Here is a 27,578-nt window from a genome sequence, read left to right on the forward strand (position 1 = left end):
CTTCTTTACTTCTAAGTGTGTGCCTGTAACTTTGCTCGGAGTTGAGTCTTCTTTACTTCTGAGTGAGTGCCCGTAACTTTGCTCGGAGATGAGTCTTCTTTACTTCTAAGTGTGTGCCTGTAACTTTGCTCAGAGATGAGTCTTCTTTACTTCTGAGTGAGTGCCCATAACTTTTCTCGGAGATGAGTCTTCTTCACTTCTGAGTGAGTGCCTGTAACTTTGCTCGGAGTTTCCTTTACTTCTAAGTGTGTGCCTGTAACTTTGCTCGGATATGAGTCTTCTTCACTTCTGAGTGAGAGCCTGTAACTATGCTCGGAGATGAGTTTCCTTTACTTCTAAGTGTGTGCCTGTAACTTTGCTCGGAGTTGAGTCTTCTTTACTTCTGAGTGAGTGCCCGTAACTTTGCTCAGAGATGAGTCTTCTTTACTTCTAAGTGTGTGCCTGTAACTTTGCTCGGAGTTGAGTCTTCTTTACTTCTGAGTGAGTGCCCGTAACTTTGCTCGGAGATGAGTCTTCTTTACTTCTAAGAGTGTGCCCATAACTTTGCTCGGAGTTGAGTCTTCTTTACTTCTGAGTGAGTGCCCGTAACTTTGCTCGGAGTTGAGTCTTCTTTACTTCTGAGTGAGTGCCCGTAACTTTGCTCGGAGATGAGTCTTCTTTACTTCTAAGTGTGTGCCTGTAACTTTGCTCGGAGATGAGTTTCCTTTACTTCTAAGTGTGTGCCCATAACTTTGCTCGGAGATGAGTCTTCTTCACTTCTGAGTGAGTGCCTGTAACTTTTCTCGGAGATGAGTTTCCTTTATTTCTAAGTGTGTGCCCATAACTTTGCTCGGAGATGAGTCTTCTTAACTTCTGAGTGAGTGCCCGTAACTTTGCTCGGAGATGAGTCTTCTTTACTTCTAAGTGTGTGCCTGTAACTTTGCTCGGAGATGAGTTTCCTTTACTTCTAAGTGTGTGCCTGTAACTTTGCTCGGAGTTGAGTCTTCTTTACTTCTGAGTGAGTGCCCGTAACTTTGCTCGGAGATGAGTCTTCTTTACTTCTAAGTGTGTGCCTGTAACTTTGCTCGGAGTTGAGTCTTCTTTACTTCTGAGTGAGTGCCCGTAACTTCGCTCGGAGATGAGTCTTCTTTACTTCTAAGTGTGTGCCCATAACTTTGCTCGGAGTTAAATCTTCTTTACTTCTGAGTGAGTGCCCGTAACTTTGCTCGGAGATGAGTCTTCTTTACTTTTGAGTGAGTGCCCGTAACTTTGCTCGGAGATGAGTTTCCTTTACTTCTAAGTGTGTGCCTGTAACTTTGCTCGGAGTTGAGTCTTTTTTACTTCTGAGTGAGTGCCCGTAAATTTGCTCGGAGATGAGTCTTCTTTACTTCTATGTGTGTGCCCATAACTTTGTTCGGAGTTGAGTCTTCTTTACTTCTGAGTGAGTGCCCGTAACTTTGCTCGGAGATGAGTCTTCTTTACTTCTAAGTGTGTGCCCGTAACTTTGCTCGGAGATGAGTCTTCTTCACTTCTGAGTGAGTGCCTGTAACTTTGCTCGGAGATGAGCTTCCTTTACTTCTAAGTGTGTGCCTGTAACTTTGCTCGGAGATGATACTTCTTCACTTCTGAGTGAGTGCCCGTAACTTTGCTCGGAGATGAGTTTTCTTTACTTCTAAGTGTGTGCCTGTAACTTTGCTCGGAGATGAGTTTCCTTTACTTTTAAGTGTGTGCCTGTAACTTTGCTCGGAGTTGAGTCTTCTTTACTTCTGAGTGAGTGCCCGTAACTTTGCTCGGAGATGAGTCTTCTTTACTTCTAAGTGTGTGCCCATAACTTTGCTCGGAGTTGAGTCTTCTTCACTTCTGAGTGAGTGCCCGTAACTTTGCTCGGAGATGAGTCTTCTTTACTTCTAAGTGTGTGCCTGTAACTTTGCTCAGAGATGAGTCTTCTTTACTTCTGAGTGAGTGCCCATAACTTTTCTCGGAGATGAGTCTTCTTCACTTCTGAGTGAGTGCCTGTAACTTTGCTCGGAGATGAGTTTCCTTTACTTCTAAGTGTGTGCCTGTAACTTTGCTCGGAGATGAGTCTTCTTCACTTCTGAGTGAGAGCCTGTAACTTTGCTCGGAGATGAGTTTCCTTTACTTCTAAGTGTGTGCCTGTAACTTTGCTCGGAGTTGAGTCTTCTTTACTTCTGAGTGAGTGCCCGTAACTTTGCTCAGAGATGAGTCTTCTTTACTTCTAAGTGTGTGCCTGTAACTTTGCTCGGAGTTGAGTCTTCTTTACTTCTGAGTGAGTGCCCGTAACTTTGCTCGGAGATGAGTCTTCTTTACTTCTAAGTGTGTGCCTGTAACTTTGCTCGGAGTTGAGTCTTCTTTACTTCTGAGTGAGTGCCCGTAACTTCCATCGGAGATGAGTCTTCTTTACTTCTAAGTGTGTGCCCATAACTTTGCTCGGAGTTGAATCTTCTTTACTTCTGAGTGAGTGCCCGTAACTTTGCTCGGAGATGAGTCTTCTTTACTTTTGAGTGAGTGCCCGTAACTTTGCTCGGAGATGAGTTTCCTTTACTTCTAAGTGTGTGCCTGTAACTTTGCTCGGAGTTGAATCTTTTTTACTTCTGAGTGAGTGCCCGTAAATTTGCTCGGAGATGAGTCTTCTTTACTTCTATGTGTGTGCCCATAACTTTGTTCGGAGTTGAGTCTTCTTTACTTCTGAGTGAGTGCCCGTAACTTTGCTCGGAGATGAGTCTTCTTTACTTCTAAGTGTGTGCCCGTAACTTTGCTCGGAGATGAGTCTTCTTCACTTCTGAGTGAGTGCCTGTAACTTTGCTCGGAGATGAGTTTCCTTTACTTCTAAGTGTGTGCCTGTAACTTTGCTCGGAGATGATACTTCTTCACTTCTGAGTGAGTGCCCGTAACTTTGCTCGGAGATGAGTTTTCTTTACTTCTAAGTGTGTGCCTGTAACTTTGCTCGGAGATGAGTTTCCTTTACTTTTAAGTGTGTGCCTGTAACTTTGCTCGGAGTTGAGTCTTCTTTACTTCTGAGTGAGTGCCCGTAACTTTGCTCGGAGATGAGTCTTCTTTACTTCTAAGTGTGTGCCCATAACTTTGCTCGGAGTTGAGTCTTCTTCACTTCTGAGTGAGTGCCCGTAACTTTGCTCGGAGATGAGTCTTCTTTACTTCTAAGTGTGTGCCTGTAACTTTGCTCAGAGATGAGTCTTCTTTACTTCTGAGTGAGTGCCCATAACTTTTCTCGGAGATGAGTCTTCTTCACTTCTGAGTGAGTGCCTGTAACTTTGCTCGGAGATGAGTTTCCTTTACTTCTAAGTGTGTGCCTGTAACTTTGCTCGGAGATGAGTCTTCTTCACTTCTGAGTGAGAGCCTGTAACTTTGCTCGGAGATGAGTTTCCTTTACTTCTAAGTGTGTGCCTGTAACTTTGCTCGGAGTTGAGTCTTCTTTACTTCTGAGTGAGTGCCCGTAACTTTGCTCAGAGATGATTCTTCTTTACTTCTAAGTGTGTGCCTGTAACTTTGCTCGGAGTTGAGTCTTCTTTACTTCTGAGTGAGTGCCCGTAACTTTGCTCGGAGATGAGTCTTCTTTACTTCTAAGAGTGTGCCCATAACTTTGCTCGGAGTTGAGTCTTCTTTACTTCTGAGTGAGTGCCCGTAACTTTGCTCGGACATGAGTCTTCTTTACTTTTGAGTGAGTGCCCGTAACTTTGCTCGCAGATGAGTTTTCTTTACCTCTAAGTGTGTGCCTGTAACTTTGGTCGGAGTTGAGTCTTTTTTACTTCTGAGTGAGTGCCCGTAAATTTGCTCGGAGATGAGTCTTCTTTACTTCTAAGTGTGTGCCCATAACTTTGTTCGGAGTTGAGTCTTCTTTACTTCTGAGTGAGTGCCCGTAACTTTGCTCGGAGATGAGTCTTCTTTAATTCTAAGTGTGTGCCCGTAACTTTGCTCGGAGATGAGTCTTCTTCACTTCTGAGTGAGTGCCTGTAACTTTGCTCGGAGATGAGTTTCCTTTACTTCTAATTGTGTGCCTGTAACTTTGCTCGGAGATGAGTTTTCTTCACTTCTGAGTGAGTGCCCGTAACTTTGCTCGGAGATGAGTTTTCTTTACTTCTAAGTGTGTGCCTGTAACTTTGCTCGGAGATGAGTTTCCTTTACTTTTAAGTGTGTGCCTGTAACTTTGCTCGGAGTTGAGTCTTCTTTACTTCTGAGTGAGTGCCCGTAACTTTGCTCGGAGATGAGTCTTCTTTACTTCTAAGTGTGTGCCCATAACTTTGCTCGGAGTTGAGTCTTCTTCACTTCTGAGTGAGTGCCTGTAACTTTGCTCGGAGATGAGTTTCCTTTACTTCTAAGTGTGTGCCTGTAACTTTGCTCGAAGATGAATTTCCTTTACTTTTAAGTGTGTGCCCGTAACTTTGCTCGGAGTTGAGTCTTCTTTACTTCTGAGTGAGTGCCCGTAACTTTGCTCGGAGATGAGTCTTCTTTACTTCTAAGTGTGTGCCCATAACTTTGCTTGGAGTTGACTCTTCTTTTCTTCTGAGTGAGTGCCCGTAACTTTGCTCGGAGATGAGTCTTCTTTACTTCTAAGCGTGTGCCTGTAACTTTGCTCAGAGATGAGTCTTCTTTACTTCTGAGTGAGTGCCCATAACTTTTCTCGGAGATGAGTCTTCTTCACTTCTGAGTGAGTGCCTGTAACTTTGCTCGGAGATGAGTTTCCTTTACTTCTAAGTGTGTGCCTGTAACTTTGCTCGGAGATGAGTCTTCTTCACTTCTGAGTGAGAGCCTGTAACTTTGCTCGGAGATGAGTTTCCTTTACTTCTAAGTGTGTGCCTGTAACTTTGCTAGGAGTTGAGTCTTCTTTACTTCTGAGTGAGTGCCCGTAACTTTGCTCGGAGATGAGTCTTCTTCACTTCTGAGTGAGAGCCTGTAACTTTGCTCGGAGATGAGTTTCCTTTACTTCTAAGTGTGTGCCTGTAACTTTGCTCGGAGTTGAGTCTTCTTTACTTCTGAGTGAGTGCCCGTAACTTTGCTCAGAGATGAGTCTTCTTTACTTCTAAGTGTGTGCCTGTAACTTTGCTCGGAGTTGAGTCTTCTTTACTTCTGAGTGAGTGCCCGTAACTTTGCTCGGAGATGAGTCTTCTTTACTTCTAAGTGTGTGCCTGTAACTTTGCTCGGAGTTGAGTCTTCTTTACTTCTGAGTGAGTGCCCGTAACTTCGCTCGGAGATGAGTCTTCTTTACTTCTAAGTGTGTGCCCATAACTTTGCTCGGAGTTGAATCTTCTTTACTTCTGAGTGAGTGCCCGTAACTTTGCTCGGAGATGAGTCTTCTTTACTTTTGAGTGAGTGCCCGTAACTTTGCTCGGAGATGAGTTTCCTTTACTTCTAAGTGTGTGCCTGTAACTTTGCTCGGAGTTGAGTCTTTTTTACTTCTGAGTGAGTGCCCGTAAATTTGCTCGGAGATGAGTCTTCTTTACTTCTATGTGTGTGCCCATAACTTTGTTCGGAGTTGAGTCTTCTTTACTTCTGAGTGAGTGCCCGTAACTTTGCTCGGAGATGAGTCTTCTTTACTTCTAAGTGTGTGCCCGTAACTTTGCTCGGAGATGAGTCTTCTTCACTTCTGAGTGAGTGCCTGTAACTTTGCTCGGAGATGAGTTTCCTTTACTTCTAAGTGTGTGCCTGTAACTTTGCTCGGAGATGATACTTCTTCACTTCTGAGTGAGTGCCCGTAACTTTGCTCGGAGATGAGTTTTCTTTACTTCTAAGTGTGTGCCTGTAACTTTGCTCGGAGATGAGTTTCCTTTACTTTTAAGTGTGTGCCTGTAACTTTGCTCGGAGTTGAGTCTTCTTTACTTCTGAGTGAGTGCCCGTAACTTTGCTCGGAGATGAGTCTTCTTTACTTCTAAGTGTGTGCCCATAACTTTGCTCGGAGTTGAGTCTTCTTCACTTCTGAGTGAGTGCCCGTAACTTTGCTCGGAGATGAGTCTTCTTTACTTCTAAGTGTGTGCCTGTAACTTTGCTCAGAGATGAGTCTTCTTTACTTCTGAGTGAGTGCCCATAACTTTTCTCGGAGATGAGTCTTCTTCACTTCTGAGTGAGTGCCTGTAACTTTGCTCGGAGATGAGTTTCCTTTACTTCTAAGTGTGTGCCTGTAACTTTGCTCGGAGATGAGTCTTCTTCACTTCTGAGTGAGAGCCTGTAACTTTGCTCGGAGATGAGTTTCCTTTACTTCTAAGTGTGTGCCTGTAACTTTGCTCGGAGTTGAGTCTTCTTTACTTCTGAGTGAGTGCCCGTAACTTTGCTCAGAGATGAGTCTTCTTTACTTCTAAGTGTGTGCCTGTAACTTTGCTCGGAGTTGAGTCTTCTTTACTTCTGAGTGAGTGCCCGTAACTTTGCTCGGAGATGAGTCTTCTTTACTTCTAAGAGTGTGCCCATAACTTTGCTCGGAGTTGAGTCTTCTTTACTTCTGAGTGAGTGCCCGTAACTTTGCTCGGAGATGAGTCTTCTTTACTTTTGAGTGAGTGCCCGTAACTTTGCTCGCAGATGAGTTTCCTTTACCTCTAAGTGTGTGCCTGTAACTTTGGTCGGAGTTGAGTCTTTTTTACTTCTGAGTGAGTGCCCGTAAATTTGCTCGGAGATGAGTCTTCTTTACTTCTAAGTGTGTGCCCATAACTTTGTTCGGAGTTGAGTCTTCTTTACTTCTGAGTGAGTGCCCGTAACTTTGCTCGGAGATGAGTCTTCTTTACTTCTAAGTGTGTGCCCGTAACTTTGCTCGGAGATGAGTCTTCTTCACTTCTGAGTGAGTGCCTGTAACTTTGCTCGGAGATGAGTTTCCTTTACTTCTAATTGTGTGCCTGTAACTTTGCTCGGAGATGAGTCTTCTTCACTTCTGAGTGAGTGCCCGTAACTTTGCTCGGAGATGAGTTTTCTTTACTTCTAAGTGTGTGCCTGTAACTTTGCTCGGAGATGAGTTTCCTTTACTTTTAAGTGTGTGCCTGTAACTTTGCTCGGAGTTGAGTCTTCTTTACTTCTGAGTGAGTGCCCGTAACTTTGCTCGGAGATGAGTCTTCTTTACTTCTAAGTGTGTGCCCATAACTTTGCTCGGAGTTGAGTCTTCTTCACTTCTGAGTGAGTGCCTGTAACTTTGCTCGGAGAGGAGTTTCCTTTACTTCTAAGTGTGTGCCTGTAACTTTGCTCGAAGATGAATTTCCTTTACTTTTAAGTGTGTGCCCGTAACTTTGCTCGGAGTTGAGTCTTCTTTACTTCTGAGTGAGTGCCCGTAACTTTGCTCGGAGATGAGTCTTCTTTACTTCTAAGTGTGTGCCTGTAACTTTGCTCGGAGTTGAGTCTTCTTTACTTCTGAGTGAGTGCCCGTAACTTTGCTCGGAGTTGAGTCTTCTTTACTTCTGAGTGAGTGCCCGTAACTTTGCTCGGAGATGAGTCTTCTTTACTTCTAAGTGTGTGCCTGTAACTTTGCTCGGAGATGAGTTTCCTTTACTTCTAAGTGTGTGCCCATAACTTTGCTCGGAGATGAGTCTTCTTCACTTCTGAGTGAGTGCCTGTAACTTTTCTCGGAGATGAGTTTCCTTTATTTCTAAGTGTGTGCCCATAACTTTGCTCGGAGATGAGTCTTCTTAACTTCTGAGTGAGTGCCCGTAACCTTGCTCGGAGATGAGTCTTCTTTACTTCTAAGTGTGTGCCTGTAACTTTGCTCGGAGATGAGTTTCCTTTACTTCTAAGTGTGTGCCTGTAACTTTGCTCGGAGTTGAGTCTTCTTTACTTCTGAGTGAGTGCCCGTAACTTTGCTCGGAGATGAGTCTTCTTTACTTCTAAGTGTGTGCCTGTAACTTTGCTCGGAGTTGAGTCTTCTTTACTTCTGAGTGAGTGCCCGTAACTTCGCTCGGAGATGAGTCTTCTTTACTTCTAAGTGTGTGCCCATAACTTTGCTCGGAGTTGAATCTTCTTTACTTCTGAGTGAGTGCCCGTAACTTTGCTCGGAGATGAGTCTTCTTTACTTTTGAGTGAGTGCCCGTAACTTTGCTCGGAGATTAGTTTCCTTTACTTCTAAGTGTGTGCCTGTAACTTTGCTCGGAGTTGAGTCTTTTTTACTTCTGAGTGAGTGCCCGTAAATTTGCTCGGAGATGAGTCTTCTTTACTTCTATGTGTGTGCCCATAACTTTGTTCGGAGTTGAGTCTTCTTTACTTCTGAGTGAGTGCCCGTAACTTTGCTCGGAGATGAGTCTTCTTTACTTCTAAGTGTGTGCCCGTAACTTTGCTCGGAGATGAGTCTTCTTCACTTCTGAGTGAGTGCCTGTAACTTTGCTCGGAGATGAGTTTCCTTTACTTCTAAGTGTGTGCCTGTAACTTTGCTCGGAGATGATACTTCTTCACTTCTGAGTGAGTGCCCGTAACTTTGCTCGGAGATGAGTTTTCTTTACTTCTAAGTGTGTGCCTGTAACTTTGCTCGGAGATGAGTTTCCTTTACTTTTAAGTGTGTGCCTGTAACTTTGCTCGGAGTTGAGTCTTCTTTACTTCTGAGTGAGTGCCCGTAACTTTGCTCGGAGATGAGTCTTCTTTACTTCTAAGTGTGTGCCCATAACTTTGCTCGGAGTTGAGTCTTCTTCACTTCTGAGTGAGTGCCCGTAACTTTGCTCGGAGATGAGTCTTCTTTACTTCTAAGTGTGTGCCTGTAACTTTGCTCAGAGATGAGTCTTCTTTACTTCTGAGTGAGTGCCCATAACTTTTCTCGGAGATGAGTCTTCTTCACTTCTGAGTGAGTGCCTGTAACTTTGCTCGGAGATGAGTTTCCTTTACTTCTAAGTGTGTGCCTGTAACTTTGCTCGGAGATGAGTCTTCTTCACTTCTGAGTGAGAGCCTGTAACTTTGCTCGGAGATGAGTTTCCTTTACTTCTAAGTGTGTGCCTGTAACTTTGCTCGGAGTTGAGTCTTCTTTACTTCTGAGTGAGTGCCCGTAACTTTGCTCAGAGATGAGTCTTCTTTACTTCTAAGTGTGTGCCTGTAACTTTGCTCGGAGTTGAGTCTTCTTTACTTCTGAGTGAGTGCATGTAACTTTGCTCGGAGATGAGTCTTCTTTACTTCTAAGTGTGTGCCTGTAACTTTGCTCGGAGTTGAGTCTTCTTTACTTCTGAGTGAGTGCCCGTAACTTCGCTCGGAGATGAGTCTTCTTTACTTCTAAGTGTGTGCCCATAACTTTGCTCGGAGTTGAATCTTCTTTACTTCTGAGTGAGTGCCCGTAACTTTGCTCGGAGATGAGTCTTCTTTACTTTTGAGTGAGTGCCCGTAACTTTGCTCGGAGATGAGTTTCCTTTACTTCTAAGTGTGTGCCTGTAACTTTGCTCGGAGTTGAGTCTTTTTTACTTCTGAGTGAGTGCCCGTAAATTTGCTCGGAGATGAGTCTTCTTTACTTCTAAGTGTGTGCCCATAACTTTGCTCGGAGTTGAGTCTTCTTCACTTCTGAGTGAGTGCCTGTAACTTTGCTCGGAGATGAGTTTCCTTTACTTCTAAGTGTGTGCCTGTAACTTTGCTCGAAGATGAATTTCCTTTACTTTTAAGTGTGTGCCCGTAACTTTGCTCGGAGTTGAGTCTTCTTTACTTCTGAGTGAGTGCCCGTAACTTTGCTCGGAGATGAGTCTTCTTTACTTCTAAGTGTGTGCCTGTAACTTTGCTCGGAGTTGAGTCTTCTTTACTTCTGAGTGAGTGCCCGTAACTTTGCTCGGAGATGAGTCTTCTTTACTTCTAAGAGTGTGCCCATAACTTTGCTCGGAGTTGAGTCTTCTTTACTTCTGAGTGAGTGCCCGTAACTTTGCTCGGAGTTGAGTCTTCTTTACTTCTGAGTGAGTGCCCGTAACTTTGCTCGGAGATGAGTCTTCTTTACTTCTAAGTGTGTGCCTGTAACTTTGCTCGGAGATGAGTTTCCTTTACTTCTAAGTGTGTGCCCATAACTTTGCTCGGAGATGAGTCTTCTTCACTTCTGAGTGAGTGCCTGTAACTTTTCTCGGAGATGAGTTTCCTTTATTTCTAAGTGTGTGCCCATAACTTTGCTCGGAGATGAGTCTTCTTAACTTCTGAGTGAGTGCCCGTAACTTTGCTCGGAGATGAGTCTTCTTTACTTCTAAGTGTGTGCCTGTAACTTTGCTCGGAGATGAGTTTCCTTTACTTCTAAGTGTGTGCCTGTAACTTTGCTCGGAGTTGAGTCTTCTTTACTTCTGAGTGAGTGCCCGTAACTTTGCTCGGAGATGAGTCTTCTTTACTTCTAAGTGTGTGCCTGTAACTTTGCTCGGAGTTGAGTCTTCTTTACTTCTGAGTGAGTGCCCGTAACTTCGCTCGGAGATGAGTCTTCTTTACTTCTAAGTGTGTGCCCATAACTTTGCTCGGAGTTGAATCTTCTTTACTTCTGAGTGAGTGCCCGTAACTTTGCTCGGAGATGAGTCTTCTTTACTTTTGAGTGAGTGCCCGTAACTTTGCTCGGAGATTAGTTTCCTTTACTTCTAAGTGTGTGCCTGTAACTTTGCTCGGAGTTGAGTCTTTTTTACTTCTGAGTGAGTGCCCGTAAATTTGCTCGGAGATGAGTCTTCTTTACTTCTATGTGTGTGCCCATAACTTTGTTCGGAGTTGAGTCTTCTTTACTTCTGAGTGAGTGCCCGTAACTTTGCTCGGAGATGAGTCTTCTTTACTTCTAAGTGTGTGCCCGTAACTTTGCTCGGAGATGAGTCTTCTTCACTTCTGAGTGAGTGCCTGTAACTTTGCTCGGAGATGAGTTTCCTTTACTTCTAAGTGTGTGCCTGTAACTTTGCTCGGAGATGATACTTCTTCACTTCTGAGTGAGTGCCCGTAACTTTGCTCGGAGATGAGTTTTCTTTACTTCTAAGTGTGTGCCTGTAACTTTGCTCGGAGATGAGTTTCCTTTACTTTTAAGTGTGTGCCTGTAACTTTGCTCGGAGTTGAGTCTTCTTTACTTCTGAGTGAGTGCCCGTAACTTTGCTCGGAGATGAGTCTTCTTTACTTCTAAGTGTGTGCCCATAACTTTGCTCGGAGTTGAGTCTTCTTCACTTCTGAGTGAGTGCCCGTAACTTTGCTCGGAGATGAGTCTTCTTTACTTCTAAGTGTGTGCCTGTAACTTTGCTCAGAGATGAGTCTTCTTTACTTCTGAGTGAGTGCCCATAACTTTTCTCGGAGATGAGTCTTCTTCACTTCTGAGTGAGTGCCTGTAACTTTGCTCGGAGATGAGTTTCCTTTACTTCTAAGTGTGTGCCTGTAACTTTGCTCGGAGATGAGTCTTCTTCACTTCTGAGTGAGAGCCTGTAACTTTGCTCGGAGATGAGTTTCCTTTACTTCTAAGTGTGTGCCTGTAACTTTGCTCGGAGTTGAGTCTTCTTTACTTCTGAGTGAGTGCCCGTAACTTTGCTCAGAGATGAGTCTTCTTTACTTCTAAGTGTGTGCCTGTAACTTTGCTCGGAGTTGAGTCTTCTTTACTTCTGAGTGAGTGCATGTAACTTTGCTCGGAGATGAGTCTTCTTTACTTCTAAGTGTGTGCCTGTAACTTTGCTCGGAGTTGAGTCTTCTTTACTTCTGAGTGAGTGCCCGTAACTTCGCTCGGAGATGAGTCTTCTTTACTTCTAAGTGTGTGCCCATAACTTTGCTCGGAGTTGAATCTTCTTTACTTCTGAGTGAGTGCCCGTAACTTTGCTCGGAGATGAGTCTTCTTTACTTTTGAGTGAGTGCCCGTAACTTTGCTCGGAGATGAGTTTCCTTTACTTCTAAGTGTGTGCCTGTAACTTTGCTCGGAGTTGAGTCTTTTTTACTTCTGAGTGAGTGCCCGTAAATTTGCTCGGAGATGAGTCTTCTTTACTTCTATGTGTGTGCCCATAACTTTGTTCGGAGTTGAGTCTTCTTTACTTCTGAGTGAGTGCCCGTAACTTTGCTCGGAGATGAGTCTTCTTTACTTCTAAGTGTGTGCCCGTAACTTTGCTCGGAGATGAGTCTTCTTCACTTCTGAGTGAGTGCCTGTAACTTTGCTCGGAGATGAGTTTCCTTTACTTCTAAGTGTGTGCCTGTAACTTTGCTCGGAGATGATACTTCTTCACTTCTGAGTGAGTGCCCGTAACTTTGCTCGGAGATGAGTTTTCTTTACTTCTAAGTGTGTGCCTGTAACTTTGCTCGGAGATGAGTTTCCTTTACTTTTAAGTGTGTGCCTGTAACTTTGCTCGGAGTTGAGTCTTCTTTACTTCTGAGTGAGTGCCCGTAACTTTGCTCGGAGATGAGTCTTCTTTACTTCTAAGTGTGTGCCCATAACTTTGCTCGGAGTTGAGTCTTCTTCACTTCTGAGTGAGTGCCCGTAACTTTGCTCGGAGATGAGTCTTCTTTACTTCTAAGTGTGTGCCTGTAACTTTGCTCAGAGATGAGTCTTCTTTACTTCTGAGTGAGTGCCCATAACTTTTCTCGGAGATGAGTCTTCTTCACTTCTGAGTGAGTGCCTGTAACTTTGCTCGGAGATGAGTTTCCTTTACTTCTAAGTGTGTGCCTGTAACTTTGCTCGGAGATGAGTCTTCTTCACTTCTGAGTGAGAGCCTGTAACTTTGCTCGGAGATGAGTTTCCTTTACTTCTAAGTGTGTGCCTGTAACTTTGCTCGGAGTTGAGTCTTCTTTACTTCTGAGTGAGTGCCCGTAACTTTGCTCAGAGATGAGTCTTCTTTACTTCTAAGTGTGTGCCTGTAACTTTGCTCGGAGTTGAGTCTTCTTTACTTCTGAGTGAGTGCCCGTAACTTTGCTCGGAGATGAGTCTTCTTTACTTCTAAGAGTGTGCCCATAACTTTGCTCGGAGTTGAGTCTTCTTTACTTCTGAGTGAGTGCCCGTAACTTTGCTCGGAGATGAGTCTTCTTTACTTTTGAGTGAGTGCCCGTAACTTTGCTCGCAGATGAGTTTTCTTTACCTCTAAGTGTGTGCCTGTAACTTTGGTCGGAGTTGAGTCTTTTTTACTTCTGAGTGAGTGCCCGTAAATTTGCTCGGAGATGAGTCTTCTTTACTTCTAAGTGTGTGCCCATAACTTTGTTCGGAGTTGAGTCTTCTTTACTTCTGAGTGAGTGCCCGTAACTTTGCTCGGAGATGAGTCTTCTTTACTTCTAAGTGTGTGCCCGTAACTTTGCTCGGAGATGAGTCTTCTTCACTTCTGAGTGAGTGCCTGTAACTTTGCTCGGAGATGAGTTTCCCTACTTCTAATTGTGTGCCTGTAACTTTGCTCGGAGATGAGTCTTCTTCACTTCTGAGTGAGTGCCCGTAACTTTGCTCGGAGATGAGTTTTCTTTACTTCTAAGTGTGTGCCTGTAACTTTGCTCGGAGATGAGTTTCCTTTACTTTTAAGTGTGTGCCTGTAACTTTGCTCGGAGTTGAGTCTTCTTTACTTCTGAGTGAGTGCCCGTAACTTTGCTCGGAGATGAGTCTTCTTTACTTCTAAGTGTGTGCCCATAACTTTGCTCGAAGTTGAGTCTTCTTCACTTCTGAGTGAGTGCCTGTAACTTTGCTCGGAGATGAGTTTCCTTTACTTCTAAGTGTGTGCCTGTAACTTTGCTCGAAGATGAATTTCCTTTACTTTTAAGTGTGTGCCCGTAACTTTGCTCGGAGTTGAGTCTTCTTTACTTCTGAGTGAGTGCCCGTAACTTTGCTCGGAGATGAGTCTTCTTTACTTCTAAGTGTGTGCCCATAACTTTGCTTGGAGTTGACTCTTCTTTTCTTCTGAGTGAGTGCCCGTAACTTTGCTCGGAGATGAGTCTTCTTTACTTCTAAGCGTGTGCCTGTAACTTTGCTCAGAGATGAGTCTTCTTTACTTCTGAGTGAGTGCCCATAACTTTTCTCGGAGATGAGTCTTCTTCACTTCTGAGTGAGTGCCTGTAACTTTGCTCGGAGATGAGTTTCCTTTACTTCTAAGTGTGTGCCTGTAACTTTGCTCGGAGATGAGTCTTCTTCACTTCTGAGTGAGAGCCTGTAACTTTGCTCGGAGATGAGTTTCCTTTACTTCTAAGTGTGTGCCTGTAACTTTGCTCGGAGTTGAGTCTTCTTTACTTCTGAGTGAGTGCCCGTAACTTTGCTCGGAGATGAGTCTTCTTCACTTCTGAGTGAGAGCCTGTAACTTTGCTCGGAGATGAGTTTCCTTTACTTCTAAGTGTGTGCCTGTAACTTTGCTCGGAGTTGAGTCTTCTTTACTTCTGAGTGAGTGCCCGTAACTTTGCTCAGAGATGAGTCTTCTTTACTTCTAAGTGTGTGCCTGTAACTTTGCTCGGAGTTGAGTCTTCTTTACTTCTGAGTGAGTGCCCGTAACTTTGCTCGGAGATGAGTCTTCTTTACTTCTAAGTGTGTGCCTGTAACTTTGCTCGGAGTTGAGTCTTCTTTACTTCTGAGTGAGTGCCCGTAACTTCGCTCGGAGATGAGTCTTCTTTACTTCTAAGTGTGTGCCCATAACTTTGCTCGGAGTTGAATCTTCTTTACTTCTGAGTGAGTGCCCGTAACTTTGCTCGGAGATGAGTCTTCTTTACTTTTGAGTGAGTGCCCGTAACTTTGCTCGGAGATGAGTTTCCTTTACTTCTAAGTGTGTGCCTGTAACTTTGCTCGGAGTTGAGTCTTTTTTACTTCTGAGTGAGTGCCCGTAAATTTGCTCGGAGATGAGTCTTCTTTACTTCTATGTGTGTGCCCATAACTTTGTTCGGAGTTGAGTCTTCTTTACTTCTGAGTGAGTGCCCGTAACTTTGCTCGGAGATGAGTCTTCTTTACTTCTAAGTGTGTGCCCGTAACTTTGCTCGGAGATGAGTCTTCTTCACTTCTGAGTGAGTGCCTGTAACTTTGCTCGGAGATGAGTTTCCTTTACTTCTAAGTGTGTGCCTGTAACTTTGCTCGGAGATGATACTTCTTCACTTCTGAGTGAGTGCCCGTAACTTTGCTCGGAGATGAGTTTTCTTTACTTCTAAGTGTGTGCCTGTAACTTTGCTCGGAGATGAGTTTCCTTTACTTTTAAGTGTGTGCCTGTAACTTTGCTCGGAGTTGAGTCTTCTTTACTTCTGAGTGAGTGCCCGTAACTTTGCTCGGAGATGAGTCTTCTTTACTTCTAAGTGTGTGCCCATAACTTTGCTCGGAGTTGAGTCTTCTTCACTTCTGAGTGAGTGCCCGTAACTTTGCTCGGAGATGAGTCTTCTTTACTTCTAAGTGTGTGCCTGTAACTTTGCTCAGAGATGAGTCTTCTTTACTTCTGAGTGAGTGCCCATAACTTTTCTCGGAGATGAGTCTTCTTCACTTCTGAGTGAGTGCCTGTAACTTTGCTCGGAGATGAGTTTCCTTTACTTCTAAGTGTGTGCCTGTAACTTTGCTCGGAGATGAGTCTTCTTCACTTCTGAGTGAGAGCCTGTAACTTTGCTCGGAGATGAGTTTCCTTTACTTCTAAGTGTGTGCCTGTAACTTTGCTCGGAGTTGAGTCTTCTTTACTTCTGAGTGAGTGCCCGTAACTTTGCTCAGAGATGAGTCTTCTTTACTTCTAAGTGTGTGCCTGTAACTTTGCTCGGAGTTGAGTCTTCTTTACTTCTGAGTGAGTGCCCGTAACTTTGCTCGGAGATGAGTCTTCTTTACTTCTAAGAGTGTGCCCATAACTTTGCTCGGAGTTGAGTCTTCTTTACTTCTGAGTGAGTGCCCGTAACTTTGCTCAGAGATGAGTCTTCTTTACTTTTGAGTGAGTGCCCGTAACTTTGCTCGCAGATGAGTTTCCTTTACCTCTAAGTGTGTGCCTGTAACTTTGGTCGGAGTTGAGTCTTTTTTACTTCTGAGTGAGTGCCCGTAAATTTGCTCGGAGATGAGTCTTCTTTACTTCTAAGTGTGTGCCCATAACTTTGTTCGGAGTTGAGTCTTCTTTACTTCTGAGTGAGTGCCCGTAACTTTGCTCGGAGATGAGTCTTCTTTACTTCTAAGTGTGTGCCCGTAACTTTGCTCGGAGATGAGTCTTCTTCACTTCTGAGTGAGTGCCTGTAACTTTGCTCGGAGATGAGTTTCCTTTACTTCTAATTGTGTGCCTGTAACTTTGCTCGGAGATGAGTCTTCTTCACTTCTGAGTGAGTGCCCGTAACTTTGCTCGGAGATGAGTTTTCTTTACTTCTAAGTGTGTGCCTGTAACTTTGCTCGGAGATGAGTTTTCTTTACTTTTAAGTGTGTGCCTGTAACTTTGCTCGGAGTTGAGTCTTCTTTACTTCTGAGTGAGTGCCCGTAACTTTGCTCGGAGATGAGTCTTCTTTACTTCTAAGTGTGTGCCCATAACTTTGCTCGGAGTTGAGTCTTCTTCACTTCTGAGTGAGTGCCTGTAACTTTGCTCGGAGATGAGTTTCCTTTACTTCTAAGTGTGTGCCTGTAACTTTGCTCGAAGATGAATTTCCTTTACTTTTAAGTGTGTGCCCGTAACTTTGCTCGGAGTTGAGTCTTCTTTACTTCTGAGTGAGTGCCCGTAACTTTGCTCGGAGATGAGTCTTCTTTACTTCTAAGTGTGTGCCCATAACTTTGCTTGGAGTTGACTCTTCTTTTCTTCTGAGTGAGTGCCCGTAACTTTGCTCGGAGATGAGTCTTCTTTACTTCTAAGCGTGTGCCTGTAACTTTGCTCAGAGATGAGTCTTCTTTACTTCTGAGTGAGTGCCCATAACTTTTCTCGGAGATGAGTCTTCTTCACTTCTGAGTGAGTGCCTGTAACTTTGCTCGGAGATGAGTTTCCTTTACTTCTAAGTGTGTGCCTGTAACTTTGCTCGGAGATGAGTCTTCTTCACTTCTGAGTGAGAGCCTGTAACTTTGCTCGGAGATGAGTTTCCTTTACTTCTAAGTGTGTGCCTGTAACTTTGCTCGGAGTTGAGTCTTCTTTACTTCTGAGTGAGTGCCCGTAACTTTGCTCAGAGATGAGTCTTCTTTACTTCTAAGTGTGTGCCTGTAACTTTGCTCGGAGTTGAGTCTTCTTTACTTCTGAGTGAGTGCCCGTAACTTTGCTCGGAGATGAGTCTTCTTTACTTCTAAGAGTGTGCCCATAACTTTGCTCGGAGTTGAGTCTTCTTTACTTCTGAGTGAGTGCCCGTAACTTTGCTCGGAGATGAGTCTTCTTTACTTTTGAGTGAGTGCCCGTAACTTTGCTCGGAGATGAATTTCCTTTACTTCTAAGTGTGTGCCTGTAACTTTGCTCGGAGTTGAGTCTTTTTTACTTCTGAGTGAGTGCCCGTAAATTTGCTCGGAGATGAGTCTTCTTTACTTCTAAGTGTGTGCCCATAACTTTGTTCGGAGTTGAGTCTTCTTTACTTCTGAGTGAGTGCCCGTAACTTTGCTCGGAGATGAGTCTTCTTTACTTCTAAGTGTGTGCCCGTAACTTTGCTCGGAGAGGAGTCTTCTTCACTTCTGAGTGAGTGCCTGTAACTTTGCTCGGAGATGAGTTTCCTTTACTTCTAAGTGTGTGCCTGTAACTTTGCTCGGAGATGAGTCTTCTTCACTTCTGAGTGAGTGCCCGTAACTTTGCTCGGAGATGAGTTTTCTTTACTTCTAAGTGTGTGCCTGTAACTTTGCTCGGAGATGAGTTTCCTTTACTTTTAGTGTGTGCCTGTAACTTTGCTCGGAGTTGAGTCTTCTTTACTTCTGAGTGAGTGCCCGTAACTTTGCTCGGAGATGAGTCTTCTTTACTTCTAAGTGTGTGCCCATAACTTTGCTCGGAGTTGAGTCTTCTTTACTTCTGAGTGAGTGCCCGTAACTTTGCTCGGAGATGAGTCTTCTTTACTTCTAAGTGTGTGCCTGTAACTTTGCTCAGAGATGAGTCTTCTTTACTTCTGAGTGAGTGCCCATAACTTTGCTCGGAGATGAGTCTTCTTCACTTCTGAGTGGGTGCCTGTAACTTTGCTCGGAGATGAGTTTCCTTTACTTCTAAGTGTGTGCCTGTAACTTTTCTCGGAGATGAGTCTTCTTCACTTCTGAGTGAGTGCCTGTAACTTTGCTCGGAGATGAGTTTCCTTTACTTCTAAGTGTGTGCCTGTAACTTTGCTCGGAGTTGAGTCTTCTTTACTTCTGAGTGAGTGCCCGTAACTTTGCTCGGAGATGAGTCTTCTTTACTTCTAAGTGTGTGCCTGTAACTTTGCTCGGAGTTGAGTCTTCTTTACTTCTGAGTGAGTGCCCGTAACTTTGCTCGGAAATGAGTCTTCTTTACTTCTAAGTGTGTGCCCATAACTTTGCTCGGAGTTGAGTCTTCTTTACTTCTGAGTGAGTGCCCGTAACTTTGCTCGGAGATGAGTCTTCTTTACTTTTGAGTGAGTACCCGTAACTGTGCTCGGAGATGAGTTTCCTTTACTTCTAAGTGTGTGCTCAAAACTTTGCTCGGAGTTGAGTTTTCTTTACTTCTGAGTGAGTGCCCGTAACTTTGCTCGGAGATGAGTCTTCTTTACTTCTAAGTGTGTGCCTGTAACTTTGCTCGGAGATGAGTTTCCTTTACTTCTAAGTGTGTGCCCATAACTTTGCTCGGAGATGAGTCTTCTTCACTTCTGAGTGAGCGCCTGTAACTTTTCTCGGAGATGAGTTTCCTTTATTTCTAAGTGTGTGCCCATAACTTTGCTCGGAGATGAGTCTTCTTAACTTCTGAGTGAGTGCCCGTAACTTTGCTCGGAGATGAGTCTTCTTTACTTCTAAGTGTGTGCCTGTAACTTTGCTCGGAGATGAGTTTCCTTTACTTCTAAGTGTGTGCCCATAACTTTGCTCGGAGATGAGTTTCCTTTACTTCTAAGTGTGTGCCCATAACTTTGCTCGGAGATGAGTCTTCTTCACTTCTGAGTGAGTGCCTGTAACTTTGCTCGGAGATGAGTTTCCTTTACTTCTAAGTGTGTGCCTGTAACTTTGCTCGGAGATGAGTTTCCTTTACTTCTAAGTGTGCGCCCATAACTTTGCTCGGAGTTGAGTCTTCTTTACTTCTGAGTGAGTGCCCGTAACTTTGCTCGGAGATGAGTCTTCTTTACTTCTGAGTGTGTGCCTGTAACTTTGCTCGGAGATGAGTCTTCTTTACTTCTGAGTGTGTGCCTGTAACTTTGCTCGGAGATGAGTTTCCTTTACTTCTAAGTGTGTGCCTGTAACTTTGCTCAGAGATGAGTCTCCTTACTTCTGAGTGAGTGCCCGTAACTTTGCTCAGAGATGAGTCTCCTTTACTTCTGAGTGAGTGCCCATAACTTTGCTCGGAGATGAGTCTTCTTCACTTCTGAGTGAGTGCCTGTAACTTTGCTCGGAGATGAGTTTCCTTTACTTCTAAGTGTGTGCCTGTAACTTTACTGAAAGATGAGTTTTCATTATTTTCGAGTGAACGTAGAATAATAATAATCTAAAAAAAATTTTCCTGAAATACTCGGATTGAATCCGAATGCTATTCTGTTTTTAATCACAATGAAAATAAAAATTGAAATTTTTTCATCACATTGATGGATTTAAATTTTTAAAAAGCAAATTTGCAAAGGTATAGTTTCTTTGTCATTAAATGAAACCTCCCAAAATAGCATCATGGCACAGTAGTTTTAGGATTTTTTAAAATTAAATTATTTTCCAATGAAATTTTTGAAACATACCATGACGTAATATGTATATTTGGCATCACTAGGAGTTAGGTTGATGAAGACTAGCTCTCTATCCCCCTCTTTGCCTTTCTGCTGGTGTATTCATATGCGTATAATACAAAGATGCTATAGCAAGATGTACATGCAAGTCAAAATCATTTTTACCCTAAACCATCTGATGTCGCGCTTTCAAAACTATTTTATGGGATCGTATATTAATTGATGAGAAAGAATTGGTATGCAAATGCTACAAGAAAAAGCGCTTGTTTCAGATTGATAAATAAACTAATCAGAACCCATCTTTTGATTCTTGCGCGTTTGCGTCACCCTACGCGATATTAATGCGCGTTCAGATTTTGGACACTTTTATTAAAATTGAAAACACTCATTTCGAAAAATATCTGAGCTTTATCCTAATTCTCACACAATATATCCTCTCAATTTTTTTTTTATCTTAATTCATCCTAGGTCATGTTCTTGTTGGTAATGGTGCAATCAGGTCCTTACCCAAGACTTTGGTTGGCAATGAAGAACTATGCATGAGTGTCGACATAAAAGGGACATCTGATGGAGAACTGGTGGCCAAGGCTCACAATGGAACTGTAACGTGAGTAGCTAACATTGCATTTATTTTATTACCCGACTATATCCCGCTTTCACTTCAAAGCAGGCTTTGTGTTGGCAGCCACTATACAGTGAGAAATTATAATTTTTAAAAACCAATAACGGAATTTGAAACTCAGTGTTTTAGATCATGGGTGTACAACCTGTTGCCAGAGGGTGAAATGCGGCTCACCAAAAAAAAAAAATTGCGACCCGCGGAAAAATGCCAGTTTTGACTAATGCACGGCATGCGGAACAAATTTTTAGTTTATTCTGATATTTTGTATATTGCCCTTTGTATTAAAGGTTGTTCGCCCCTGTTTTAGATTATTCCAAAATTTTTGCTTTGTTTATATATCATCTGGAAACAAAACTACTGGCTACCACTGTAATATGAAGAGCTGCTGAAGCTTTAAATAACTATTGCGGTGCATTCCACATAAGTAAATACTGAATGAGTCTACTTGGCAAATAAACCGAAGCCTATTTTTGGGCCCTCCAATAAGAGGGGGATGAAAATTAGCTTATCTGTTGGTCAGTTGAGCACTAATATGTATCAATTTTTTATATTATTAGAGTCGGTTCATATTTGTTTCAGGTAGAAAAATACTCACAGCGATAATTCTTGAAAATAAAACGGTAATTTCAATTATTTTGAACAACCCATTAACTGAAATGTTGAAATAACCTATGAATATGGTGTGATAAGTATTGCGCTGTACGTCCATGGGTTAGTTAACAGCTGGGTTTTCCAGTCTCGTGTCGTTTTTTCCTAAATTAGCAAAACGTTTTCTTTTCATAAATTGGCGAAACGGAAGGGTCATAAATCGATCACTTTATCTCGTGGTAGCCGTTTTATTTTTGAAGGGCTCATATCAGGCCCAAACAGGCAGTGTTTCATTGCACCTGCCACGTGCCACGTTTTTAAATGGAATAAGACAAACAACAGCTGGCAGTACAGAGTCAAATAAATAATCTTGATTGGCAAACACATAGGCGATACATGTCACACAACAAGTGCGCAGTTGATGCCGTTTTTCTTTATGATATCTCGAAGTAGAATTCGCACATCGAACACTGAAAATTTGTCACATAAATGACGTTTAACTACGGAATCGGGTTTTCTAAAGAACTTCCACATGCCCGAACTACGCTGCCTATCTTTTGCAGCAGAGCAATCATGAAACTATTTCGATTCTTGAATAATTTTGAACGATACCGGGATAAGAACACGCGAAATTGCTTTATAAGCATTGTGACGCAACAAGCTGAAATTATAAATTAATACGTCAAACGTCACGCGACGGTTAACCGGTTAAACTATTTTCCCTGAAATTCCAGCGCTAGTGGTAATAGATTCAATATAAATGATATTCCTGGAAATATCAGAATATAACTGATTTTGATTTTTTGGTCTAAGTGAAGACAGCAATGATATGTTTTGTAATATTTAGGAAAGCAATCTGGCCGTTTTCTGCCACGACTACCTGGAAAACCGAGAAATTTATTTTAAAGAAAGTGAACTATACAGATACCGAGGTTTGCAACACATTATTTGATATCAAAAATACTATTAAATCGGAATAGCTTGGGATGTGAATCCCATCTCACATAACGCGAAAGTTTTTTGTAGTTTTGGTAGGTCATAGTCTAGCTCTGATAAAGGCAAACTACGGCCCGCAGTCCAAATCCAGCCTGTTGAGTATTTCAATATGGCCCGCCTGATGCTGCAACAACTAAATTTTGATCTTTCAGCTAAAAATAACTCAAAAAAAATTTTGAAAATGTGATTGAAATGTTTTTTGCTTTTCAAACTGAAAATATTGTACATAAAATGTAACTTTTTACGTCGACCTCACATAGCTCGCCAGTCTAAATGGCCAAAGTTCTGCCCAAGGTCCAGGTCTAGCTTTATCAGCGCGCAGAGGGTTGTAATCATTTCCTTGCATAACTGGAGATTCTCTAGAATTTATTTACAAACAGGGAACACATATTACCAGCTTTCCTCTCCGCACGTATAAACCTCAAATGTATATCTTTTGACTCTTTGAGAATCCACTTGCAATTATGATACGTTCAAAGAATGTGGGGACAGTCTAGACTAGGGCCCGCGCGACAAATCCAGTTGATGGGTTTCACACGAGTTTCATTGATTTTAAACTTTGCTTTTGTCCCACCGTAAATATTGTGCATAAAATTTAACTCTTTGCGTCACTTTTACATGGCCCCCTAGTTTAGATAGGCAAATTCTTTTTGTCCATTATATGAAAAACTTGCCCACTCGTGCTCTAGACGCTACCTCGCAGCCCCGCTATAACTTAAATCTTTTTTTTTATTTCATTCAGGTCCAACTTGAGCTCGAGGCATCCGGGAATGTAGAGTTAGACAACATAACAACTTCGAACTCTTCCAAATGTTATGGTCTAGGTAAGTAAGTAAGTAAGATTCCAGTATTTGAAAAAAATGGCTGCTTGCACAAATAACTTTTTTAGGCGAAGAAAAATTTCCCAAATTTAAAAGCATCACAAACAAATACTCTGCGAGTCAAGTTAAACTTTTTTATTATTTCTTTTTATAGCTTCACCTTGTGTTAAGCCAAATCTTGAAAACGGAACAATTTCTCCTAGACAGGACTTGTACAGTGAGGATCAGGAGGTAACATACTCTTGCAGCAATGCTTTTATTATGGAAGGAGGACAGACGGGAACATGCAACGCTGACGGTTCATGGTCCACAACACCAGCGGGCACTCCAAGTACGTTTTTAAATTTTTTTCTATGTCTATTGACTATTCAACCACCCTATTTCTATCCTGATGTCCATATGGCAGTCCCATAGCGCTGTATGGAGGATGGAATTTCAATAAAACTGCATTCATTGTTAGATATCTACCGAACGAACTATTTTGTATTTCTTAGATATGTTCAAAAAATGTTTGAATTTATTATTTTAACGCCATTTGTTTCTGAGTGAATGTTTATAATAGTCTTGGAATGTTAGCGATTTGATTTAGTCAAATACATATTTCGCGTTGAAGCAAATTTCAGTAAAATTACAAAAATGTTCATTTAATATATAATGGCTTACCACTAGTAACCTTAAAATATTTGAAAATTTGAAATTTCGAATGAAAAAAAAACAGATATTTGTCATTGAAACTCATTTTGATAAGGTTGTGGAATCGAAGTAAATTCACTATCGACTCTGAAATATCTAACTTTGATAATAAAACCTCTGGTAAATGCAAACTTTCTTTAATTAATGGTTACCGAAGATCTGTAAAATTATTGCATTTTGAATTAATAAGGAAGTTACGGCATATTTTGAAACCATTGAATATCGACAATTTCAGACTCCCTCTTCCGAGGAAACTGGCTAAATCCGACTCCACAGCCTAGTATTTTGTGAAGTTTGATATGAATCGTTTTATGCAAATTTGATTCGTTCAGAAAACTCGATACCAAGATCAACATAAAAATAATACAGTATGTTTTTCATTTTAAAGTAGTTGGCCAGAATGAATTTACAATACTTCCTTTAATATTTTGTAGAGTTTCTTTTTTTTGCTAATCTTTAGTTTTTGACCGACGAATACATTTCCAGGAGGTCGTCTCTCGATTATAAGCTAAGTAGAAGCTGTGTAAATGTTGTTAATTGTTCTTGGCTAAAATATATACATAGTTAGTATATTTAAGTCTAATAGCCAATATTGCCGATGTTTGAAGATTCATATCTTTTTAATTTCATTGCTGGGTACTGATATTTTAATGGAATTAGAAGATATTGCTGTGGAATCTTTTACAAATATCAGGTCGATTCATCCGAAATTTTGGGTTAGGATTTTTAATTTGTATTTTCTATTTAAATCTGACATCTTTTTTTCGTTTTCATTAATTTAAATTTTCTTTACGACCTGAAAATAAATTTTAAAAAAACCTAGTCAGAAATTTTTAAACCTAGAATCAATTGCAGAAATGTTTAAATAAATAAAACTTGCAATTTTCATAATTCGTATGCCCGCCTCCATGGCCTCTCAAAAATTGGAATCAAATTTCATTTCTCTTCATTTTTCTTTTACTTGTTTGTAAATTAGCGTAAAATGCATTTTTCTATTAACTTTGGTCTGGTATTTTATTTGTTAGATGTGTTTCTGAATTTTATCATTTTTGGCAAAATATTTCATCAGAACAAATTATTTTTTACGAACTGAACTCAACAAATGAAATTCATGAAAAATTATTTGAACTTTCAGTGCAGATATATTATTTGCTTCATTGTGTAAATAAAATTGTCATGCAAAAACGTTATCGAATTATTTTTAAAATGATAGAGACTGAAAATATTTCTCAGAAAACTAAAAAATAAGCTTAATCACAGAATTGGAATTTAAAACAGTTCTATTCAAATTGTCCAAAAACGACAAAATTTTCCAGAAGTAATCCCTGAGCGTAGCTCATTGTTCACTCAAACTCCCAACAAATTAAATTTCGACTCGTCCATCAAGAAAATTCAATTTTTCAAATTTTCACTTGAAATCAAATTTTCACTTGAACTCCGTGAAGATCAAACCGTTACTCAAACTCAAATCAAATTTTGGATACGCAATACGCTTGCCATCGCCCCTCTGATTACTCTGCATATGTTCACAGGTTCAAATCCCAAGCGAGGATAGTTATGTGCGCCGCCGCCGTAGGGTGGTTCACGTAACCGCTGGTCGGTTACGGCTTTCTCCACCATTGTGTCCATGTTTCCGAAAAGAAATAACCGGTATATTCCATACCTGACATGGACTGATAACCGGACGAGAGGCCGTGGTTCGCCATATGGTTAAGCCGTCTTATCGACTTTCTTCTCCTCGGGATAAATATGTAAATCCTAGCCTATACATCAGTGTAGTGTTCAATACTGGGTACTGGTTTAATTGTTTGTATTTCACAACGCGTGTCTTATTTGTTATCTATTACCATTGATAAAAGTTAGGTAGCCGCTGACAAATCGACCTAATGGTCATTTCGCCGTTATCATGTCCATTCTGGCCAAAGGCATGAATGAATATGTACAGATTTTAAACTTTGCTTTATTTTTGTTGCTCCCGTTTGCATGGATAGCTAATAAAAACGGTTTGATTTGGTTTATATTCATTCAGCGATGTCATGGGAGTATTGTTGATATTGGTGTAGCGTACAGTCTGTATATATATAAATTTTTCCAGTTCAATTTTCTCATTTAAAATATGTCGCAAATTTTTGTAAAAAAGCGCCAATAACAGAGTTTAGGAAGCTCTGAATAAAGTAACAGCTTGGTTCTGTGCAAGCAGAGATTGCTTGGTACTGCGCGGTGATGTGGCTCAACGGGCTAAGCGTTAGGCATACGCTCGCCACCGCACCTCTAATTACTCAGCGTGGGTTCGCAGGTTCGAATCCCATGCAGGGATGGTTATGTGCGAGAGGATTGCTGGACTCCTCGCCGTCGTTGATTGTTTCACGTAACCGCTGGTCGGTTACGGCTTCCTCCACCACCAAGTCCATGCCTCCGAAAACAAACAATATAACTAATCCCATACCCGACTTGGAATAGTAACCGGACGAGAGGCCGTGGTTCGCCATATGGATAAGCCGTCCTATCGGCTTTCCACTCCCCCAGGATAAATATGTAAATCCTATCCTATCCTTTCTATTGTCACACATCCGATTGAACTATGTATTCGTATCCCAACTCCGTCTATCCACATAACCGTCCATTTTTATGTTTCAATCCAGTGAAACCAACAAATAAATCGAGATTTGTGTTATAATTTATGACAAATGCTCCATACATTAGGCATGCAATATAAAAAGTATAAATATAATAGAGGCAGGAATAGTTTTGCAAATAAACTGATCTGGAGAAAGGAATCAAGTCAAAACGAAATATCACTTGATGCGTCAGGTGTCAAAGTTCAAAATTATCCCAGCTTGCTTTTTGATTAGTCGTTGTCACAAGCATTTATAAGAAGTCTGGAAAAATGATGGCTTGTTTTTATACAATGTATTTAAACGGATTAGGCCCGCAAAAGTCTTTGCACAGGGAGCCACTGTTATGTAAGGATCTTTTATATTTTGGGATTTTCAGTTTCACCCTGAGCAAGTCCTTGGGTATCGGTATCAAATTTAAACCAGTGACCGTAATCTGCGATGTCATAGAGTCAGATAATCATTGGGCCAAACTCCCTTATTCTCTCCACTAGTGGTTCCTTATCATATGAGCATTACTAAACGTCCTAGTTTAATGAGCCAGTTAAATTAGGTATTTGTTATTATTTGTACATCTCTTAAAACACGAATCCGATGTTCTCTACTTAGATAGCACTTGGGACACAAATTGTTCGCCGATGTTTATAATATTATTTATCCACCACAACCTATAACAGAGCGAGTCTTATTGAGTTTAATCTCCGAGGGTGGATTGCTGGTATTTTCACCAGGGCGGTCCATGTACCGGCTGATCAGTTCTGCTTTCCCTACCATTGCAAGTCCATGTATCCGGAACTATTACCTAGTTAAGTAGCTATCGTAAATCCTTGGACTGGTAGTACTGATGATAGATGTAGTCATATTTTACTATATAAGTGATACCGGTAAGTGATAGCCGTCTTATCAGCCTTCTAGTACTGTGGGATGGATACCAAAATCTCTTAGTATACAGAAATATTGCAACAATTGATGAACACAGCAAGGGCACCAAAGTCAACTTGAATCCAAAAATATCATCCTTTGCTGAAAGATTTCAAGACGTTTCCCGTCTGCAAACTTAACAATACCGACTGATAAGGATGAAGCGATTTCTAGGGGGAAATTATCCTTGTATTATCACAGTATTTATGAACACACTGATAACCATAAGCTCCCGTAGCTTGACATTGTATGATCCAGGTATATCCCTGATATTGCACTTCTCGATATTGCTCCACCGGCGATGCTGATTACGTCATCACGTTTCTTTCCATATAACATCATCATATTGGTCTGATTGATAAAATCCACTTCTACTGCTTGATGACGTCATTTGACTGTTCGCTGGAGGGAATCTCCCCATTCCCAGAACCATTCCTACCCCCACGTTACTTCCGCTACTATTATTACGTCGTTTCCTGCTTCGACTTTTAATATTGCGTGTAGAGTAGAGTCCGTAACTTGGCGGTTGCTTCTTTCGACAACAGGTCACACATATGAGGTAGATGAGAGCGATAATAAATATGAATAAAATAACAAGTCCGGCAAGAACTCCGTAAACCCAGGCCTGTATAAAACAATTTGGATCAAAATTTAGAAAGAAATCTTGAGTAGATACTTTATCTCGGGAATATCCGTTCAAAGTTTCGATTCCCATTTTACTGAATAAAAGAGGGGTTACTGATAATA

At 41.6% G+C, this 27,578-nt stretch overlaps 2 protein-coding genes across 3 annotated transcripts in view; one reads left to right on the forward strand and one right to left on the reverse strand.

Moving 5' to 3' along the window:
* Positions 1 to 23,653, forward strand: part of LOC120330223 (uncharacterized) — an 80,459-nt gene extending 56,806 nt beyond the window's left edge. Inside the window, exons 3-7 of the mRNA XM_078114344.1 lie at positions 20,044 to 20,182; positions 21,633 to 21,717; positions 22,524 to 22,605; positions 22,757 to 22,933; positions 23,628 to 23,653. Of these exons, the coding sequence (XP_077970470.1) occupies positions 20,044 to 20,182; positions 21,633 to 21,717; positions 22,524 to 22,605; positions 22,757 to 22,933; positions 23,628 to 23,653 (509 nt within the window). The remainder of the gene's footprint in view (positions 1 to 20,043; positions 20,183 to 21,632; positions 21,718 to 22,523; positions 22,606 to 22,756; positions 22,934 to 23,627) is intronic.
* A 2,297-nt stretch (positions 23,654 to 25,950) lies between these two features.
* LOC120327482 (thrombospondin type-1 domain-containing protein 7A-like) overlaps positions 25,951 to 27,578 on the reverse strand; it is a 33,123-nt gene continuing 31,495 nt past the window's right edge. For both annotated transcript variants that reach the window (XM_039393783.2, XM_039393782.2), the window contains one exon: positions 25,951 to 27,456. In XM_039393783.2, coding sequence (XP_039249717.2) covers positions 27,148 to 27,456 — 309 coding nt within the window. In that variant the 3' untranslated portion in view covers positions 25,951 to 27,147. The remainder of the gene's footprint in view (positions 27,457 to 27,578) is intronic.

This window comes from Styela clava, chromosome 7 (genome assembly GCF_964204865.1).
Source record: "Styela clava chromosome 7, kaStyClav1.hap1.2, whole genome shotgun sequence".
Lineage (NCBI taxonomy): Eukaryota > Metazoa > Chordata > Ascidiacea > Stolidobranchia > Styelidae > Styela > Styela clava.